General features: G+C 38.4%; 2 protein-coding genes and 1 pseudogene across 8 annotated transcripts; 1 reads left to right on the top strand and 2 right to left on the bottom strand.

Annotated features, from left to right (window-relative positions):
• Window positions 1-218: 218 nt before the first annotated feature.
• Window positions 219-3,092, bottom strand: LOC104593289 (zinc finger CCCH domain-containing protein 30 pseudogene; annotated as a pseudogene).
• On the top strand, window positions 2,692-16,757 carry LOC104593024 (uncharacterized). 7 transcript variants are annotated; one of them, XM_019196986.2, is made up of 6 exons: window positions 2,692-3,076; window positions 7,006-7,127; window positions 13,904-14,170; window positions 14,297-14,440; window positions 15,659-15,864; window positions 16,245-16,757. In XM_019196986.2, the coding sequence occupies exons 3-6, from the start codon at window positions 13,923-13,925 to the stop codon at window positions 16,406-16,408; spliced, it is 762 nt and encodes a 253-aa protein (XP_019052531.1). In that variant the 5' UTR covers window positions 2,692-3,076; window positions 7,006-7,127; window positions 13,904-13,922; the 3' UTR covers window positions 16,409-16,757. The 7 variants fall into 7 exon arrangements, with proteins under 7 accessions (XP_019052531.1, XP_010250950.1, XP_010250948.1 ...); XM_010252648.3 differs by lacking the exon at window positions 7,006-7,127 and adding an exon at window positions 6,959-7,005 and having other exon boundaries at window positions 2,693-3,076; XM_010252646.3 differs by lacking the exon at window positions 7,006-7,127 and adding an exon at window positions 6,924-7,005 and having other exon boundaries at window positions 2,693-3,076.
• Window positions 16,758-19,082: 2,325 nt separating this feature from the next.
• On the bottom strand, window positions 19,083-20,153 carry LOC104593023 (egg cell-secreted protein 1.4-like). The gene has a single exon (XM_010252645.2). The coding sequence runs from the start codon at window positions 19,714-19,716 to the stop codon at window positions 19,288-19,290; it is 429 nt and encodes a 142-aa protein (XP_010250947.1). The 5' UTR covers window positions 19,717-20,153; the 3' UTR covers window positions 19,083-19,287.
• Between the last annotated feature and the right edge of the window lie 319 nt (window positions 20,154-20,472).

Genomic DNA, 20,472 nt, shown 5'->3' with positions numbered 1-20,472 from the left:
AATTTCTTTTTTCAAGTATTCCATTAAGATGACTGACTGGATTTTGTGAACTCGATAAACAAAAAAAAAGGTATTTTCTAGCTGCAAATCTAGAATATCTTCTATATTTATATTTAAGGAAAATTTCCAATAGGTACCCTATACTTTAGGTCGAGTGACAATTTAATATTAGAACTTTAAAACACGATAATCTAATACTCAAACTTTCATTTTGGGACAATTCAGTACTCAGCCTTAATTCACCCTCAGTCATAATACAAAAAGACATAATTACCCACAATTTGTTTCGAGTAATGCATCAATTAATTTTCAAAATAACGAAAATGACCCCAGGCGACTGGATTGAAGTCGTCAGTTGTTGTTGGGCTTCAAAATCCTGCAACATGCTGAAAGTCATAAACTGAAATATCTCTTGCGTTGAGGGACGACCTCAGCCTCAGGCGACTGGATTGAAAATTGCTTCCAAGGAGATACAAGGTTGGGACGTTGGGCTGCGGCCAAGCCAAAGATGATGGTTAATACCATTTGCAGATGGAGACATGGGTGGCGTAAAGGGCGGCCAAGCCAAAGATGATGGCTCATGGCTGCAGCCATCTCCATGGCGGAGGCCGCTGAAGCAGTTGAATGGGGAGAAGGAATGGCAGAGCCGGTGGAGACATACAGGGGGAGCAGTTCCTCAGATGTGTGAGCAAAGAAACAGACTCATTGCATGCAACCTGTGCCATCCTTACACAGCCTTGTCCTGTACTGCGCCGGGTGAAGCCAACACTCAAAAATGCCATGCGTGTATTCACACAAATCCCCTCGTCGACATGCCTCTTTTCGGAAATCAGGGCAGGGAACGCAGCTGTAGTGGTACTTCCTTGGGTCTCTCTTGCGAGCGTTCTCATCTTGGTGAACGAATGGACACTCGAACCGGTCATGAGAGTAATCTCGGGAACAAGGGCGGACTTTAAAGGAGAACATGCGGAACTCATCTGTTGCATAGATGCTGTTCTTGATATCAGGCAGAGATGGGTCAATAGGGTACTCCTTTTTCTCCATTGCTGAAGAAACAGGGTGATCAAGTCGAGTCTGAGGCAAACGACGGAGATACATTTTCCGGGGATGATGACAAAGGGGGTGAATTTGAATTCGATGTGGTTGCGGAAACCCACAGATTGAGCTCTCCAATAGAAAAACCATCAGAACCATTGCTCGCCAGGAGCTCCTCAAGCGCAGCCTTCACATTAGGGAGCTGAGATACAACAATAACATCAGCAGGCCGGTGGCCATTGGCATCCACTGAATTCCGGGCCACAGGAACGATTTATATTAGCCACGGATAGAGCAAGGATTAGCTTCAAGACATCAATACTACCATAAGTCGCAGCAACCACCAAAGGAGTTCTGTGCTCAAGTACTATCTGCTTCGAGCCCTTCTGGCGGACGTACCAAAGACCAATCTCATTGATAGCAGAGGCACCACGCTCCAACGAACGCTTGAAGCCTTTAACGTCATTGTTAGCCGCGAGCTCAAGTAATTTCTAGAAGAAATCTGGTTTCTACCGTCAGGTGATTCATGCTTTTCATGGGGTTTTTCTTTCTTCGGAGGATGGAGGAGAAGACGGCAATGATGAGGTGGACTTTAACCGCTCCGGTTCACCACACATACTTCAATTGCCTGGAAATCCACCGATTTCCAGATTTTGAAGACAGAGACAAGCTAAGCCACGATTAAGCACTCCATTAGCTTTACAGATCTCTCTTTTGTTCCAATAAAAACAGGGCTCACATTGTCACTACCATTTGAGTGTGATCGACTCACTGCAGGAATAGAACTCCCATTACTATGGATAATACCATTGGGAGACCGGCCTCGTGAAGGAGAACATGATTGTCGTCTAGGTCTTCCATTAGAACTAGGCCCAACAGAAGATGATCGAGTGCTCGGAGCTCCAGGCCTACCTCTAGAGGCTGAAACTGGCCTTTTCTGGCATTGATGTCCTTAAATTTGGAGGAGCATCCAGTGAGAAATCAGGCATCTCTGATGGATTCCAAGGTCTGGGTTTAACAGTTGGTGAAGTACCACGTAATGGCACTGGATTTCTTGCTGGTGTTGAAACTGGCTTGGTGGTTGAAGAAGACTGTGCAGGAGGAACAGAGACAGTAGATACACTGGATGGTGTTGATGGTCGACGTGTTGGTGTTTCTGACCTTGATGTAGATTTGGATGCTGGAATTGAGGAGCTGAGACAGTAGATAATACACTCGAATGTGTCGCTAGAGTTGGGTGAAGCATCCTCGAAATAAAGAGCGAGAGTTAATACGACGTAAAATGGTTGGAGTTGAGTAAAGGGGAATAGGAAGGGAAAAGGGTAAAAAGGTTCGAAATTTTTCAGGTTAGTTTTGGTATTAAGAAAATGTTTAAAGCGCACCTGATATCACGTGATGGTCTGGCTAACCGTGAGTTAACATCAGGTATTGAATCGTTGCAAAATAAAAGTAAGTATTAGATTGTTGCATTTTAAAATTAGGGTATTAAATTGACACTTGGCCTTAAGCATAGGGTACCCATCGCGAAAAATCCTTTATATTTATTATTCATAGGGAGATGTTCACAAATCACAATACACTGTGGGAATACGGCTGAGGAGCATTCCGTGAGTAGCAGGTCCCAACTCGCTAGGCCAGAAGAGAGAGACCAAAAAGACTGTAAAAGCCAAAGAGATCGGATCTGCTCCTCACACAGGGCGCCTCACACGCACATCTTACATCTCCCGTATTTATACCGTTACTCGTTATTATTCACGGAAATGTTGAGATGTGCATGTGAGGTCGGAGTGAGGCGCTCTGTGTTAGAAGCAGATCCAATTCAAAGCGAATACATCTCCCAATCTCCCATTAGCATTCATGAAAGCGGCTGTGATGCGCTGTGAGGTTAATGTGAGGCGGGCTATGTGAAGAGCAAATCCGAATTATGATCTATTCGCTATTTCTCAACTTCCCTGTACGTTATTTCGAAAAAGGGTCGACCGCAACACCTTACTTTCGACTGAGGGAAACTCTGCCCAGCGGCTGAGAACCATCGACACAGGTACGTTCTTCTGCATTTTTACTTAATCTTCTTTTCTCTTCACAAGTACTAACCGAGACTCGCCGTTCTTCACCGTGTTAGGTATAATCAACCGCCATTTCTTTCTTTTTTTTTTTTTCTGATTCCATTGATGCATTGTGGCTTTAAATGTATATTCTCCACGTTCAAATAATTCCTTACGGTTAAGGTTTAACTTTTTCTTAACGTTCTACATCTTTCTCCACGCTCAATGCATCAATTTCCGAATCCGCCCAAATAATTTGCTATTACTAGATCTCAACCGTATTTGATTTCCCTTCCAAAAACTCTATTCCTTTTTGACAGTGAGGACTAACCAAACTCCATGACAGTGAAATGCTGGTGTTGATTATCTTACTCCTCCCACAGCGACAACCTCTCACATTCCTTCCTCAAAGACGTCGATATGCTTCTTCCCCCTCAATTCACTGGTCAAAATCTCTCATCATTTTTCGTACTACCCTTTTGAGTCAAGTGCTGGTTGTTATGCCCCAAGGCAGACCTTTTGATGCTTAAACTGTCCCCGCAATTACTAGGCTCAATTTCAATCCATGGACTGTTGAGACTGTCTGTGAAGTTTTGAGATCCATTCCTAGATTCTTTTTCCAATCTGCTAGATCAATTGAACGCCAAAAAGGTTTTAGGCACCGGCACCTTTTAGACAGAAATCTACGACTAGAATCTTACCCATATGAGAGTACTTGTAGGGAGATGGCCTGTGTATTGGCCAAAAGGGAATAGGCTGAAAATGCTGCGGAATTTTCTTAAAGAAATGGCTGGAAAAGGTAACAGACAACTTGTGACAACTGCTACTATCACCTGTTTGATAAAAGTTCTTGGAGAGGAGGGCTTAGCTAATGATGCATTGGCAGCATTTTATCGGATGGAGCAGCTGCAGTGTAAACCTGATGTTTATGCTTAAAATATGGTCATATGTGCTCTTTGTAAAGTTAGGAATTTTTAAGCAAGCAAAATTTTTTAGTGGAACAAATGGAATTGCCAGGTTTTAGATGCCCTCCTGATATACTTACATAGTCAATTTTGATTAGCTCTTATTGTAAGCATAGCATGCAGACTGGGTGCTGCAAGGCCACTACGAGGAGGTTGTGGGAGGCAAACCCTACAATGTTGGTCCCAGCTACCTGGGTCTTGGGAGGGATGGACCAGATACAAGCCTAACCTTCGGCATTTTTAGCATGAAGTAACCACTCTCAGACCTCAAACCTGTTTTCTCATTCTTGTCAGCTGGTAGGCCCCTTAACCCCCTTCACAGTGGTATTTCTGTCCATTACTTTTCTTTTTTTTTTAAATTGTCTTTCTAATGGTAGAAGGGTGGAGAAAAAAAATGCTTGCACTACCTAATTCTGCTTGAAATGTAGTCTGGTCATTTTGACTTATTCTTGGTGTTCATACCTTTCCCATTTGCAATTTAGTCCAAAAGCTCTCTTTCTCTGTTTTTGGTTGTATGAATTTATGATCTCTTCTTTTTATTTATAAATTAGTGATCCCATTTATCTATTATCTGTTATATTTTACTTCCTCTCCTTCATTCCTTATGCCTACTTTCTGTTAACTTCTTTCCCTTTACACAGTTTAGTTGATTTGTCACTAGTTCTTTACTTCTTTTTAGTCTGCTATCATGCTTTTTTGCATAGTTGATCTCTCTCTCTCTCTCTCTCTCTAACACACACAACAACAACAACAACAACAACAACTTACATCCTTTCCTTTTCGTTTTGAATGAAAGTTACCTTTTTCCATAAAAAAAAGAGAGACAATGTCCTCTCTTTTCCCCAATGATGGTTGTATTTCATTTAAAGGGTCATCTTTGCTTGAGGCTGAAATGAAAGCCTCTGTTTGGTCTTCTGACCTGTTGAAGATGTTTTCCCATGTGAGAAGGTTCTGTCTTTCCCCTGATCAGCAACATCAAACTTAGAATTTTAGTGAAGGGAGAAAAATCCTACATTCCAAAAGATTGGAACAGAAGACATGCAGCAAAGCTGAAGGCTGACACACTTGCATCATAATGTCAAACAAGTTATGGCTGATAGCTTAGCCAAGCAAGGGGAAAATAGGGAACAGTTGTATTGAGCACAGTTGTAATTTGTTTTTGGTTTTGACTGTTGGGAGAGATCGCAGCTTGTGCCTCTCCTTGAAGACTTGTAACTGTTTCTCTTAACTTTCTAATAATAAAATCTTCTTACTTATAAAAAAAGTCAAACAAGTTGTAGATGCAATCCCAGGCTGGGTGTGCCTTACACTGAAGCATTCTTTTTCACTCTTGCCCTTGCTAGAGTGATTTTGTTGCAAACCTTACAACTTTTAATAATTTCTTGTAAACCACATTGAAGCATCATTGGTTATCTAGAGCAGCTCTTGTGCTTTAGTCTCACCTAGTGAGAGATAATATTAGAAAAATGATAATTATATAATTTCTTTTTCTTGCAAACCTTACAAATCCATCTTATATTACTAATTGTGGACCCAACTTAAATGAAACAATGTTCAAGATGCATGGTGCATAGTGAATTTGTAAGGCATACATTGCTCATGATATTATCTTCTTCTTTCTAGTGCAATTTTCATGATAAAAAAAGATGTAACCACACATGACATTTCACATGTATGTAAGAAGGACCCACAAGTACCCTTGCCAAATGGTCTTTCGGTCTTTCGATCTTTCTAGATTTTGAGAAGATCTTTAAAAAAAGTGCAACCAAACGATCTTTGGTTTTTCTAGCTTTTGAGAAGATCTTTAAAAACATTGCAATCAAATGACCTTTGGTCTTTGAAGATCTACCTGTGAAAGCTCATTAGTCTTTTGAGGTCTTGTGCTTTTGGAAGATCTTCCTAAAAAAGACTTGCCAAACGCCTTCATGGTTTTCAGTCTACCTTCTATTCATTAGTTGAACCTTTGGAGACGTTGCTTGTGGTGTAAACTCCGAACCAATGTAAACTTGCACTAGGTCCAACTTTGAATGTGTTTGATAGTGGTATTTTTATGTGTCGTAAATCAATGTAAAATTCCATTAAAGAGAGTTTTTACATCGATAATCGGTGTAATGTTAACATTGACTTTTTCGATGTAAAACTCTTCTCTCTTCTTTTTTGATGTAAAAATTTCTATCTTGCTCCCGTCTCTCTTTGCTTCTCATTGGAGGTGATACAACGGTTATTGTGTTTGCCTTCCTTGTTGTCGTCGACCAAGGTACAATCAATGTTTTAAAACGCGGAGGCATGATGCGATGCATTCCACTACCTAGAGATGTGAGGCGTAGTTTAGAACGTAAGAGACTAAGAGGCGTAAGCCTTCCAAACACAAGGAGGTGTAAGCTTCCATAAGAGGAGGGGGGATGAGGAGGAAGAAGAGGTAGAAGAATCTCATTTTTCTTTCCCCTTATCTTTTCTTCCCTTCCCTTCCCTTTCCTTTTCTTTTCTTTCTTTTTCTCTTTTTTTCTTCTCTTTCTTTCTTTTTCTTTCCCTTCCCTTTCTTTTCCTTTCCCTTCCTTTTTTTCCATTTCTTTCTTTCTTTTTTCATTTTTTTTTGTCTTTTTACATGAGGTGTGCATGAGGCATACACCTCTAGCACTGGGTACGATCATTAATCCGACCTAAAAAAACTTATTGATCTAGATCTTCAATAAACAGATCTGAACAAATGAATTTTCACTGATCTTAGATCTGGTGAGAAACACCATCACTTTCACCATTGTTAGATCTGGTGAGAACCATCAATTTTCCCTTCAATCTGCTAATGTAAATGCGCTGAAATGGTGTTTGTTTTTTTTTTTCTCTTTTATTGAATTGGTTTTGCAATTTGCTGCTTTAGGTATTGGCCAACTGTTTTTCTCCTTCCATTTTTAGTTACAATCCTGAAGACCTGAACGGATCTAATCTGCTACTGCCTGCAGGTATCCCATCTGCCATTTATACTCTGGCGCTTCCTCTCTTTATTTCTTTCATTGAGTGTGTGTAGATCTCGTACTGAGCCTGAACCCATTCTACATACAGCTTCTATATTTTGATTTGCCTGGTGATAAATCTGAACCAATCTGATTTCTTAATCATAGATAGTAGCCCTGCTTCACTAACATTGTTGTGCATGTTTTTCTGAACATAAATATATTGAATGTATGCACTGGAGTAGCTGGCCATATGCATTGGATTAGCTTATTGGCTGGTGAGGGTGGAAGGCTTTTGTATCTTTTTTTTATGAATAATAAAAATAAATTTCATTAGAAAAAGGAAAAGAATACAATGGAAAGGTGACAAGACATCACCCAAAGAGGAAACACACCTAATGAACCTAAAAAGACCTCAAAAAACCACATACTAAAACCCAAAAAGCCACATAACTAGCAAAACTTTAAGATTCACCCAATCAAATCAACCTCAAGCAAAGGCCAGGGAAAAAAACCCACGAGGGATCCCCATGAAAGCATTTACAGCCAACCCAACCTCTGATCAGAAATGCAATCCCCCCTTGCACAACAACCGAGGCCTCAATCTTCCTCCACAATCTCATCCTCCTGGCATGGATCATCTTTGTCCCAAAGGCCCTTCTAGAAAACTCTCACCACCCCAGAAGACTTTTGTATCATCGCAATATCCCTTCCCTCTTGAGGTCATGGTTGATATTAAGATTTTATTTCCCCCCTTAAATCTTTTCTATGATTTTTTTATCAATATTTTTTTTCTAGAAAAGTTCAAGGATATTAAAAGGCAGAATAATGAATGGTGCAATTTACCAAAGTGAATGCACTAGTTAAAAGAATACAGTTGAGTTCTGGATCTTCATTGCAGATGACATTAGCAGAACTTGCTGGTGAGTGGAAGCTCTCTCCATTACAAAGGTTGTACCTTCTATGGACTGGGTTCTTCCTCCTGAGGGTTCTAGTATGAGCTAAGTTTTCATGGTTGCTACATCAGCAACCATGACAGTTCAGTGATTGCCTGAGTAGTTAGTGAACTTGATCTATGATTAGTAAACTTGAACTTATTATTAGTAAACTTGAGATTTTATACGCATGGAATTGTTTTGCAAAAAAAAAAAAAAAAAAAAACTGATGTTATATGTTTCAATCGTGTTGCTCTCATAGGTTTTAAGGTCTTGACACGGGAGATTCCAGTCTCATTTGAACCAATTGAGACAAAATCTCAAATTTTCTAGGCACCAAATCTCTTGATTCTCATTTTAATTTTAATTGATGAAACTAATAAAGGATTAAATGCAAAATTAAGCTTATGGACAAATGTCCTAGCAACAAGAGGTTTTAAAATCTGTAGGACTAAAGCAGCGTATGTAACATGTAAATTTAGTAATAATAGGAGTGTAAATTAGGATACATGTAACAGTGGAAACCAAGAGATAACTCAATGTGATCATTTCCGATACCTTGGTTCAATAATTCATAACAAGGTAGATATTGAGGAGGATGTCACCAGAGAATTAGAGTAGGTTGGGCAAAGTGGAGGGTTGCATCTAGACTTTTGTGTGATAGGAGAATACCACTTAGATTAAAAGGAAAATTCTATAAAACAGTTGTAAGGCCAACTATGTTGTATGGAGTAGAGTATTGGGCAGTCAAGAGACAACATGATCAGAAAATGGGTGTGGTGGAAAGTAGGTTTGATGGTTTAGTCACATGCATAGAAGACCACCAACAGCTCCCGTTAGAAGTAGTAATAAATGATTAAACACTACTGCACTAATAATTTAACAGTGGATATGGTTTTTAATAGAACGGATTGGCGAATGGATGGGAAACAGAGATCGACCATGTATTTGTAACTACGTCTTTGAAACAAATGATAACAAAAATGCATCGTCTATTTGCATCCTTTCTCCCACATGCAGACTGTACAAATGCAATCCTCTACAGGTCTCTATTTTGCATTTGGCTGGATTGAAATAATTTGTATTCATACCCTACAGACTTGTACTTGTACTCCAAACCAAACACAGCCTCAATGCTTTCTACTATTTGCATGTGTTTAGAATTCACATGGATGTAAGACAGGTGGCGCTTTTTTATGTGGGATGTAGCAATGGATCTAGAAAGTAGGTAACTAGCAAATCTGAAGCGTCCGTAAAAATAGCCCCTGAGCTCCCTCGTGTTTGAATCCATCGCTAAGGATCTTGAAAAAACCTTTTCATTCCTTCGCCAGAGAGAATTGGAGAGCTCCCATTCCCTAGTGATAGGTATGCTCCCCTCTTCTTCGTCTTCCTTCTCTCCCATGGTGGATTACTGTACCTTTAAATTTGAATCTACGTAAGTCACCGAAGTGAGGTATAGCAAGCAGTTCTCGTTTTCTTGAGATTTTCCATAGGAAGAGAAAGGGGGCAAGTGAGATTCGGAACAAGTAATTGGTAAGATTTCTTCTGAATTTGATTCTTATGCACAATAAACCCTGAAGTCTTCTTAAGTTTTCCAGAATAATATTTTTTATCCTGGTAAAATTGTGGTTTCATATTGCAATTGTATGGCTCGGTTGTAATTTCTTCTAAATCCTTGACTTTTTCAAAGGGAATAAGGAAATTCATTAATACAGGGTAACTGTTTCCTATAAAAAAAAAATCATTAATACTGGGTACATGAGAAGATGTACAACTGAAAACTCTCCAGAGAGATTACCAGCCTACAAGGGCAGGAAGCAACCACTAAACAAAGAAAACCTATGGATCCCAGATTTGGCTAAACCATCGGCCAAAGAGTTTAAGTTCCCTAGGGATCCACCTAGTCTTTACAGTCATCTTGGCCATAATGTCTCTTCCCTCATCCAGTGGCACTGTCCATCTCTCTTTACCATTTATTGGTGTTGCAGAGTCTCCTTCGATGGTTAGGAGAGAAAGTCCCTTTTTCTTTTTTTTGTGCAATTTGGAGTCCTGTTAAGATAGCCAGAATCTCAACTTTTTTGGAGTCTGCAATACCTATTGGGCCACTAAAGGCCCAACAAATATTTCCATCTTCCTTCTTGATCACACCTTCAGTCCCAGCCTCCCCTAGATATCCTATAGCATTTCCATCAAAGCTTAAACTTGTCCCCACCTCCCTAACTGGGAGAACCTGAACAGAGTTTTGAGTCAAGCATAGTTTTCAAGGCATCTATCAAAAAAAGGCATAATTTTCAAGGCATCTAGGCGATTCTGGGCAACATTGGGGCACCTAGTCTCCTAGTTGCCTAGGCAATAAAAATTTTATAATATAAAAAACTAGCTTTTGGTTAGTTCCCTAGTTTAATATACCATTCAACATGTATATTAAGTGAAAAAATAGCAATTTTCTTTATTAAGAACATTAAATTTCCCCTAAAAATGTGGTAAATCATCACATCTAAAAGATAAAAATCTTTTACATATATTAATTGCATTATTTTCAAAAACAATACTACTATAATAAGTATTAATAGAGTAATTTTATATCAATTAGCAGCTAAAGAAGGTTATTAACTTTATATGATAAATATTCAAGATGGAAAATAAAATAGAAAAAGAACAAGGATGGAGTTTTTGTTTTATTTAATTAGACAGAGAGAATAGAAAAAGAAAGAACCTCTTTATAATTCTATTCTTCCTTTCCTCTTTCTTTTCTTCTTTCTTTCTTTCTTTCTTTCTTTTTTCTCTCCTCAAAACCCTATGATCTTTTAAATTTCAATAATAAAACATTAAAACAAAATATAATTGATATATATATATATATATAGCATATAATAAAATGTATTAGCACATGCATTAATATGATACAGCAATACAAATGATATTATAAAAGGCACCCGCCTTGTCATTTTTGTCGCCTAGGCAGGGTGCCTAGTTGCTAAAAGTCAAGGCGTTTGGGTGAGACGCCCAGCCAAGAGCGCCTAGTTGCTTGGGCGGGCACCTAGGCAACACCTTGACAACTATGGAGTCAAGGGAGAGGAGTGTAAAATTACCACTAAGCTCCTTTGTGAGTCCAAAAAAGTGAAGCCTTTGAAAACCTCCATGCTTGTAACCCATGTATTGCACAAAAGTGTTATGTAGGATAGGAAATAAGGTCTTCAGTGGTTCTTGCCTTGTTTTCAAAATTGTATGTTTCTTTCTTCCCAACTCCTCAAAGCATGAGTCAGCATGCTCCAATAAGCTTTCCTTCTCTTGCCCAAACCCCTACCATGCCTTTGCTTAAGAAGATCCGATACATGTTCAGGGGCTGCCCAGCTATAATCAACAAGGTGCAGGAAGTGATTTCAGATTTTCCTCATCTCAAAGCAGTGGAAGGAGGTGCTCGGTAGATTCACCACCATGGGGGAACAAGATGCAAACACGAGGGGAAATACATAAACTACCCTTGCTCTTTTTCTGAATCAGATCACAAGTGTTAATTTCCCCAAGCTAAGGTTTGGTTTCCCCACTAGAGGTCAGTCTAAAACTTAATCTCGTTTCCATCCCCCACTCTATACCTGAGTACCTGACAAAGGCAATAAACTTAATGTAAGTCGAGGAAATACCTTTCCAAGGGTTTTCCATGTTCTCCTGGATCAAGTGGACTTTTGCTATCCCAACCATTAGCATTCAACCCATGCTTGCTCTTAATGACGGCTGTCCAAAGTGTATTAGGTTCAAGAGGGTACCTCCACAACCATTTTCCAAGAACTATGTTCCTCTCATGTTTGTGAGTGCTTAAAAATAGGGAAAATTCCCGATTAGTACCCTGTACTTTGGGCCTAGTGCCACTTTGGTCCCCAAACTTTAAAATGTGACAATTCAGTACCCGGACTTTCAAAACATAACAACCCAGTACTTGCTGTTAATTAGCTGTTAACCAGCCGTTAAGTGGCATTTGAAAAAGACACAAGTGCCCTTTGAGTGTCATCTAATTTTCTTTATCAACCATCCAAACATTGACAAAAAATTAACAGCCTCAAATCCTTGCCTCTTCTATTCAAGAAAGTTGGGGTCACCAGAATGCCCACTCAAACGTGACACCAACTTTCTTGAATGGAAAAGGCAAGGATTTGGGACTGTTAATTTTTTGTCAATGTTTGGATGGTTGATAAAGAAAATTAAATGACACTCGATGGGCACTTGTGTCTTTTTCAAATGCCACTTAATGGCTGGTTAATAGCTAATTAATTGCAGGTACTGGATTGTCATGTTTTGAAAGTTTGGGTACTGAATTGTCGCATTTTAAAGTTTGGGGACCAAAGTGACACTAGGTCCAAAGTACAGGGTACTAATCGGGACTTTCCCTTAAAAGTAAGTGCTTATTTGGGCCATTAAGCACTTATTGGTATTTGGGAAATAAGCCTGAAATAAGTGCTTATTTCTTAAGCCCAAATTTCCAGCTTTTTTTAAGTGCTTATAATAAGCACTTGTTCAATTTTTTTCTTCCAAAATTATCCCTAGTTGAATTTTAAAATACCACTTATAAAATTATCCCTAGTTGAATTTTATGAAAGCACTTTTACGAAAGCATTTTTTAAAAGTATTTTTATGAAAGCACTTTTATAAAAGTACTTTTATGAAAGCATTTTTACTAAAGTACTTTTACGAAAGAACTTTTATGGAAGTACTTTTATGAAAGCACTTTATAAAACTTGCATAGAAGTACTTTTATAAAAGTGCTTTTGTAAAATGCTTTAATAAAAGTACTTTCTTAAAAGTGCTTTCAAAGGGTATATTTTGAAAATTTGAAAGAAAATGAAAAAATAGTCACAAATGCTTATTTAAGTGCTTATTAGACAAAAAGCTACCAAATGCCCAATATAAAATAAGTGCTTATTTTAAAAAATAAGGCACTTGAAAAATTTGGGTGCCAAATGCAAATAAGTGCTTATTTGAATAAGCACTTGCTTTTAAGCATTTATTCAATAGGCACTTATTTTTAACTTAAGCACTCCCAAACATGGCCTTAGGCTTACACACCTGTTCCCAACTTACTAAATGACATCTTTTTTCTCCACCACCATCCCATAAAAAAATATTGTTGCATCTTCTCAATCTGAGTTTTTACTTTTGATGGAATGAAAAAAATCGAATAGCAAAGTTGGTGCCTGCTTGTGATGTAATTCTATTGTATTTTATGCCTTTTTAATTTAAGTGATGATATATTCATTTAATTATAATCTTTTTTGTTTTCTTAATTTGATTTAATTGTATGTTTCATTTGTTAATTTAATTATAATAGGTTTGATTTGGTTTCATTACTTAATCTGATTTTTCTGTCAACCCATGAATTGCATGGTTTCCTGCTAGTTTTAATATTATAAGATAAACAACTTGACCTCAAACTTCTTCCTCTTTCCTCATATCAACCCGAATCTTCCATCTAAAAAAGTAATCATTTCCACCAGCTGCCTCGTGATTGGTGACGGCCTTTGCGATAAAGACCCCATACTTTCACATTCATTTCTTCCATCTGCGACAATTCCGGTATGAGTGGAATTGCTGCAAGATCATTGAACAGTGAGTTGTTTTGTTTTTTGACTTTTGTAACATCTAAAATGTAGGTGCTATGTGCTTGTCAGACTTGATTTCCCTAAGAACATGACAGGACCAAATGGATCCGCTTCTCTCTACTTTTGTTCCCTTCTGATCAGCTTGGAACTTTGTTGCATTCAATTACTGTTTAGTTTTTCATTTTGCTTTTTCTTCCCCTGGATTTACAATTGATTCCAATCAATGGTCAGAATTTTCTTTTCACATTGCAACCTATATTAGATCCAACTTATACCAAAATTCTGTCAGGAATATTTTGTAACGAAGCACAAGTAGGTGAGTGAAGATGTGTGTTTATGCATCATATCCGATTGAGAGTAAGAAATCTCTTGGTGTAGGTTCTTAATCTATCCATTTATGGCGGACTATCACTTTGTATACAAGGATGTTGAAGGAGCAAGTACACAGTGGGACGATATACAGAGAAAACTAGGTAACCTACCTCCCAAACCTGCTCCTTTCAAGCCTCCCTCCTTCACTCCATCTCAAGATGAGGATTTCAAACCCAAAGACAAGACATGGATTGATGAGAAAACTGAAGAAGAGCTTGAAGAGCTTGAAGACGATCCTGATCTTGATGATGACCGATTCCTTGAAGAGTACAGGTTCTTATTATTCTTCAATCTTCTTATTTTTTAAATTTTATGGAACTTAGTAGAAATTAGGTTTCTCCTTTTCTTTTCTAATATGAAGAAATCAATGTTTTTTTTTTAAATTTAATTGTCTTAAAGGAAGAAGCGGTTGGCAGAAATGAGAGAGGCAGCCAGGATTTCAAAATTTGGATCGGTGATTCCAATATCAGGAGCAGATTTTGTTCGGGAGGTGTCACAGGCTTCTCCAGATGTTTGGGTTGTGGTGTTTCTGTACAAGGAAGGGTAGTCTGCGAGATATCTATTTTTTGCCTTTCCCTTTACTGTTTTGTGTGATATTTCCTGAATTTATCTGTTTTAACATTCTCTTATCCAAATTATTGTCGAAGTTGTTTAAAGTTGCGTTCAGTATCCTACATTTAATCCCTTCCATGGTAATTTGCATATTTGAAATCTAAATCTAAAGCAGAAAGGTTCTGTGTCTGTGTTGCATATAGCAATTTTTACAACAACAACATAGAACTAAAAATATTTAATTTGCTTCTAAGGAGTTTCTTGGTTTTAATTTTATTTACACTGTCTTGATTAAATTGTTAAAATTTTCTCCAAAGTTTTATGCTAGTAGAAATGGAGTTGGCCATCTTACAGAAACAATCGAAGTAACATATACAGGGATACCTTTATTAAGAGAGGCCTAGATGATTTCTATAATTCCTAAGTTTCACGGCCAAACCTCTCCAGATAATGGAACTATTTCTCCTTCTGAGGAAAAACACCTTGATGAGACAAGTTTTGGCTTTTAACCTTTGATCCGAAATCCCAAATAGCACGAGATTTATTTATAAACTCCCAAGGTAACTTTGTCAAGAGAGATTTATTAATCAATTCAGCTTACTTGAGACCTAAACTACCATAGATTTTGGGGGGTACACATTTGCTGTCACAAGCCCATTTCAGCCCAAATTTACCCTGAACACCTTCCTGACGCCACCAAAAAGCTCTGTATACCATCAATTCTGTTTAACACTTGATTTCGATATTGTATAACAGACATTGTATGAACAGGAATTGCCTGAAGAACAGATTTCATTAGGACTAACTTCCCAGCTTTGGACAAAGAACAGGCTTCCCAACTGCTTAGACTTGAAGTTTATTAATAATGTGTTGTAAAGTAGATGATTTGTTCCTACTCCAGAACATGGGAATTCGTAGATATATAGCATTTCTCTCAAATTTCTGGATGCTCACCCAATAATTAGGTTGACTTCATTTATCAAAAAAAAAAAAAAAGGTTGACTCTAAGATTTGATTCAATCTTGTTCATACAGTATTTATCTACGATACTGTATTTTCTGATGGTAACTTAATACATGGAGTTTTTTACATATCTTGTATAGCTAGGAGGCTAATTAAAACTTTTTATGATTTTGGATCCATCTTATTTATCTCTCTCTTTATACAGGAGTATTTTTCTTAGTTGATTCATGTTGTAATTTGTGGCAGATTTCCAGAATGTGGGCTACTTTTACGTTGTCTGGAAGAGTTGGCTTCAAGATATCCAGCAACCAAATTTGTCAAAATAATATCGACAGACTGCATTCCAAACTACCCGGATCGTAATCTTCCTACCCTATTGGTGTATAATAACGGTGCTGTCAAGGGAACATATGTTGGTTTGCACCATTTTGGTCGAAGATGCACACCTGAAGGTAATTTCCTGTTGAACATTCATTACGTTAACATTTTATTTAATTTGGGTGTCAGTGGTTCTGTTTGTCTAATATTTAAGGGCTAATAAACAGTTGCCAGGTTTAATTTACTTTGTGTTATTAGCATAGATAACTTCACATATAAGTATTTCTATAAGTCTCTTTTTAGTAAACAATTACGATTGTTTCTATATTCAAGTGAAAATAGAGATCTGAGAAGAAATAGAAAATGTGATTTTTCACTATAATCCTCGATTTAAAGAACCTTGCTAACTTGAATTACACTCATACTTTCATCTATACATCCTTGATCCTTGTTTAAACTCTGTCAATCGCTATAATGTTTAGTGATCGTTATTTGTTTCTTTGTAAAATTTCAGGCGTTGCACTGACTCTCTGTCAATCAGATCCTGTGCTTAACGATGGCCGGGGCGGAAGTGATCAATCACAAAAGGCTGTCATTGAAGGAGTTCGAAAGAAGTTTTTAGAGAAGGTTGTGGTAGAACATGAAGACGATGATGAGGATGGATACTCTAGTGACTAGAAGGGTTTCATGCAATGCTTAATGCTTTATGGTTTGTGCTTGCATGACTTGTCATGTTCTAATCTGGTTTGGAAATTATAAGGGCAGGCTTGGTAACCCTTTCCAAATGTAAATCACTGTTCGCGTGTCTCCATAGCAAAGCTAAATGCTTTTCCATAGGCTATGTTTGGCTTAAAGGAAAAAGTAGGGAAAGGTAAGGAAACCTTTACAAATTTTGTATAGGTTTTCATACATTTCCCTTTCTTTTCCTACCTTTTCTTTCAAACCAAACAGTCTTAATGTAATCATGTGTGGTGGGTTCAGCTTCTATTTGCCAATACATCAGATGCACATCTGGTAAATTCTATCACTGTGGTTTTCTTGCTCGATTATCTTAGTATCACAGATACTACTGTTCACAGACGAATTCGCTTTAGGTTGTTTTCTTCCATTGCAAATATCAATACTGCTAAAATCATTGCTCAAGTAATTTGCCCTTCATCTTCTCTCTCTCTCTCTCTCTCTCTACTTTTCAATTTTCATCTGTTTTACAATACGGTTGAGCACCAAAGTTATACCGTTTGGAGAAGAATTCTGTTATCCTGCGAAGACCTGAGCTATTGCTGGCAACAAGTATGACTTTGAATCCCCGTCGTTGAACCCTATTTCAGGAATGATCCAAAGTCCTAACTAATACAGAAGTCCGCTTCGGTTGGTACTGTATTACTTGCCCAGTGCCTCAACCCTGACGGACCCCGATCTTGAGGGGGATATTGGGATATTAGTATTACCAGTCCGGGTCTGCCGGAACCTTTTTATTTTTTTTAATTTTTATTTTTCACGTTCAGTAATAATATTTCGAGCCGTATGAAAATAAGTCGGTTTTTTTTTTTTCCTGGTAGAAAAGTGCACAACAGAGACTGGGTAACTGGAGATGTCGTCGTCGTTGTTGTTGGTGTTGTACGTGAGCAGGCATGTATGCATTAAGTAGGTAGGTATATAATAGAAGATGACATCATCGTCGTTGTTGTTGTACGCAACAGTGGAAGAGACTGTTCTGAGAAACTTCAAAGAGGACCGGCGAAGGTTCCATCCAAGTTCCCTCTGTTCATTTCACTTGTCAATCTGCACAAACACAATGATATGGTTAGTTTGTATGGACACATGACACAGCTCTTCCTTTCAAGATAAGTTTTACAATTTTAGTGAAGTTTTGACTTTTGAGTACCCATTCGGAAGGACACAGCAGTGATCTAGGGTGAACTTCTAACCACATAGCGTGCAAAGCAATGGCGCGTTTGGTTGATTATCATAGGATCAGTAATGTTGTGAGAGAGAGAGAGAGATCATTTCGACCATCGGTGGCGGTGGGTGCTGGCGGAGCTTCAGCAATGGAAGCAGGTTCAAGGGGTGGGCGTGGAGCTTGTTCTCCTCGAGGCTGCAGGCTCGAGCCACGCGACCAACATCTCTCCCTCTCATCTTCTCATGTGGGTCGATGGTGGATGCAGACATGATTTCCCACTTCCTTTAAACTTCTTCAGTCGCCACCTTCTTTCCTCTTCCTCTCAAGCTTGTGTTGAAGCCAGCAAGGTCAACGCTTGTTATATAATATTCCCATCTCATCTTCAAAGTTCAAGACATGACACGACACAAACACTTGTCGTAGATAAAGACGTGCTGATTCCCTGACTACATTAAGCATTAGCAAAGCCTTGGAGTTCATTGTTTAAATAAAGGGTTTAAGGTGCAGCTCTTGGTCTTTGATATATGGCATTGCTTCGTCGGCTGGCTCATAACTCATTAACTCAATAGCGCAATATTAATAGGATGGTCCTCCATATATATATATATATATATATATATAGTCAGAATGAGGGGATGACTGCAAATACGTACACGCAAACGCATACTCAAGGTCGTTATACATTTTATAAGGCCTCATTCGCGTATTCGTGTGTAAATGGAATTATCCATACAAGTATTTTATAGGAAATATTTATTGAGAAACTTACATAATGTTTTATCTAAAAAAGCGATATTGTTGTCTCATTAACATTTTTAGGAAATTATTTAATCAAATGGATCAGAACCACTTGTGAATCATTCTTTTCTGTGTGGGATACATGCAAACATTACTTCTGCACAGTAGTGATTCTAAAATTTCAAGTGGTTTTACTGTTTTGGATTCCTTTTGTTTCATTAATTGCAATAGTCGTTTTAATAATCTGGAGAGTTTTAAACTCTCTAATTTCTCCAGTTTGCTACAAGCAAAACGGTCTCTCTGGCATCTCTAATGGCAAGATCCTCTGCATGTGTTAAATGCTCAACCCACTTTCAGTCCAGACAAGCAATTTGATTGGGCAAAACATAGAGAAAAAAAAAAAAAACCAAAATGAATAACCATAGGCGCAGATGTGCTGCATTTCTTGGATGACAAGGATATGAAAAGAATCTGGTTAAGGACCGAAAGATTGGATCGTTGGGATTACGTACTGCACCAACTCTATTTGTGACTCAGGACTCACGAGATTCCTTGGGATAGTCTAGATATCACTGAAAGTGAGTTTATTGCGGTCACATGTTAGAGCGTTGAGTTTCATGGTAGAGCGTTCTCACTTGTCACCTTCTTAGCTCTCATCTTCACAGTTGATCGCATTCAAATATTGCTTTATTGGATTTTAAGAACGAGAAAAGAAATCCAGTGATTTTTGTAATTATAATATATATTATAGAACTCAGAACCAACCGAGTTAGGATCGGCTCCCCACAAAACCAGAAACCAACACTCAGAAAACAGAACAAGACTTAAAAACGACACTCACAGCAAAAGGATAACTTAAAACCCAACAATGCTCACGAGTTACCCTGACAAACCCAGACAGTACATCGTGTCCGATGGCCTAACCCATAACCTTCATACCGGTTAGGACCAGACCCGATGGAGACTGCACCGGCGACACCACTCGTGGAGTTGGAGGAGAAGCTGTTGCGTCGCAGTAACCTCGGAGTATGTCGCCCTCCTCGGCAGTGAAACCAAGTGAATTAAGCATGGAAGGCCAGCACTGTCGAGTAATGATACGGATGGCTCGACAGCAATCAAGGCCGAGATAAGCTTCACCGTTCAAGAAGAAGAGGATTATTTCGTTGGTGCATGATCGTAGTTCAAGGAGTGCAGTCCAACAATCTGCTATGCCGCCTTCTCCACCCTCGAGTCGTGCAGCGAGGTTGTAACCGGGCTGAAGACGCAGTTGTCTCGCCCCCGCCGTGGATATTCCAATGACCATGAGCCACCAAACCGCTAAAACGACTGCCAACTTGTTGAGAGCCATGGCTTCTACTAAATCAAACCAGAGAGAACGAAATCAGAGATGGGTTTCTGGTAAAGCCTGTTTCAGCCCGTCGAAGGCCATGCCTTCATATAGGCACTGGAAGGGAGGGAAAAAGACGTAGTAATGGTGGGAATTTATTTTCCAAACGCCCCACCCGTTCACTGGGGACGTGGGTTCCGGCATCCCTGGATAATTGATATTGATCATTAGGCGTTGGATTTCCAACGTCGCCGGCGGGAATCCATCGATAGTCAGTAATAATAACTTGTTAAACGCTTTCATTATTAGTTATTTGTTTCTTTCTCCCTTCACATTCTACTCACCAGAAGTCAGAAGTCGAAACACCTTTTGAACGCCAAATAAGGTAAAAATACGGCAGAAGAAATTCAGTTTTTTGATCGTAATGCGGTGTTTGGTTTGAAGGAAGAGGTAAGGATAGAAAGGGTACCTCCGTTCCTTTCCCTAACTTTTCCTTCAAACCAATCACAGCCTAAAGAAATTCTATTTGTTCGGTGATCAGTTGTCTAATTCAGAGCTGGATGGATATGAAAGATGTATCAATGTATAATTATATATATATATATATATATATATATATATATATATATATTATTTTATGTTTAATTTATATAAAAGATGTATTTACAAAAATACTAAAAGTTGAAAGGTGAGGCCAAACAATGGTTCTTTTGACAAAAATAGCAGGGCAAGGCATATGTAGCCCCTTGAAATGTAGAGATCTCATAAAATCACCAA

This window comes from Nelumbo nucifera, chromosome 3, assembly GCF_055504915.1.
Source record: "Nelumbo nucifera cultivar China Antique chromosome 3, China Antique-T2T, whole genome shotgun sequence".
Classification (NCBI taxonomy): domain Eukaryota; kingdom Viridiplantae; phylum Streptophyta; class Magnoliopsida; order Proteales; family Nelumbonaceae; genus Nelumbo; species Nelumbo nucifera.
The sequence above is the reverse complement of the archived record's forward strand: the minus strand, read 5'-3'. Positions and strand labels throughout refer to the sequence as shown.

Bases quoted from the DNA above. Each gene is read 5' to 3' on its own strand.
- LOC104593023 (XM_010252645.2), bottom strand. From the start codon at position 19,716: ATGGCTCTCAACAAGTTGGCAGTCGTTTTAGCGGTTTGGTGGCTCATG.
- LOC104593024 (XM_019196986.2), top strand. From the start codon at position 13,923: ATGGCGGACTATCACTTTGTATACAAGGATGTTGAAGGAGCAAGTACA. The intron at 14,441-15,658 runs GTAGTCTGCGAG...AATTTGTGGCAG, and splicing joins GTGTTTCTGTACAAGGAAGG to ATTTCCAGAATGTGGGCTAC. The intron at 15,865-16,244 runs GTAATTTCCTGT...GTAAAATTTCAG, and splicing joins TCGAAGATGCACACCTGAAG to GCGTTGCACTGACTCTCTGT.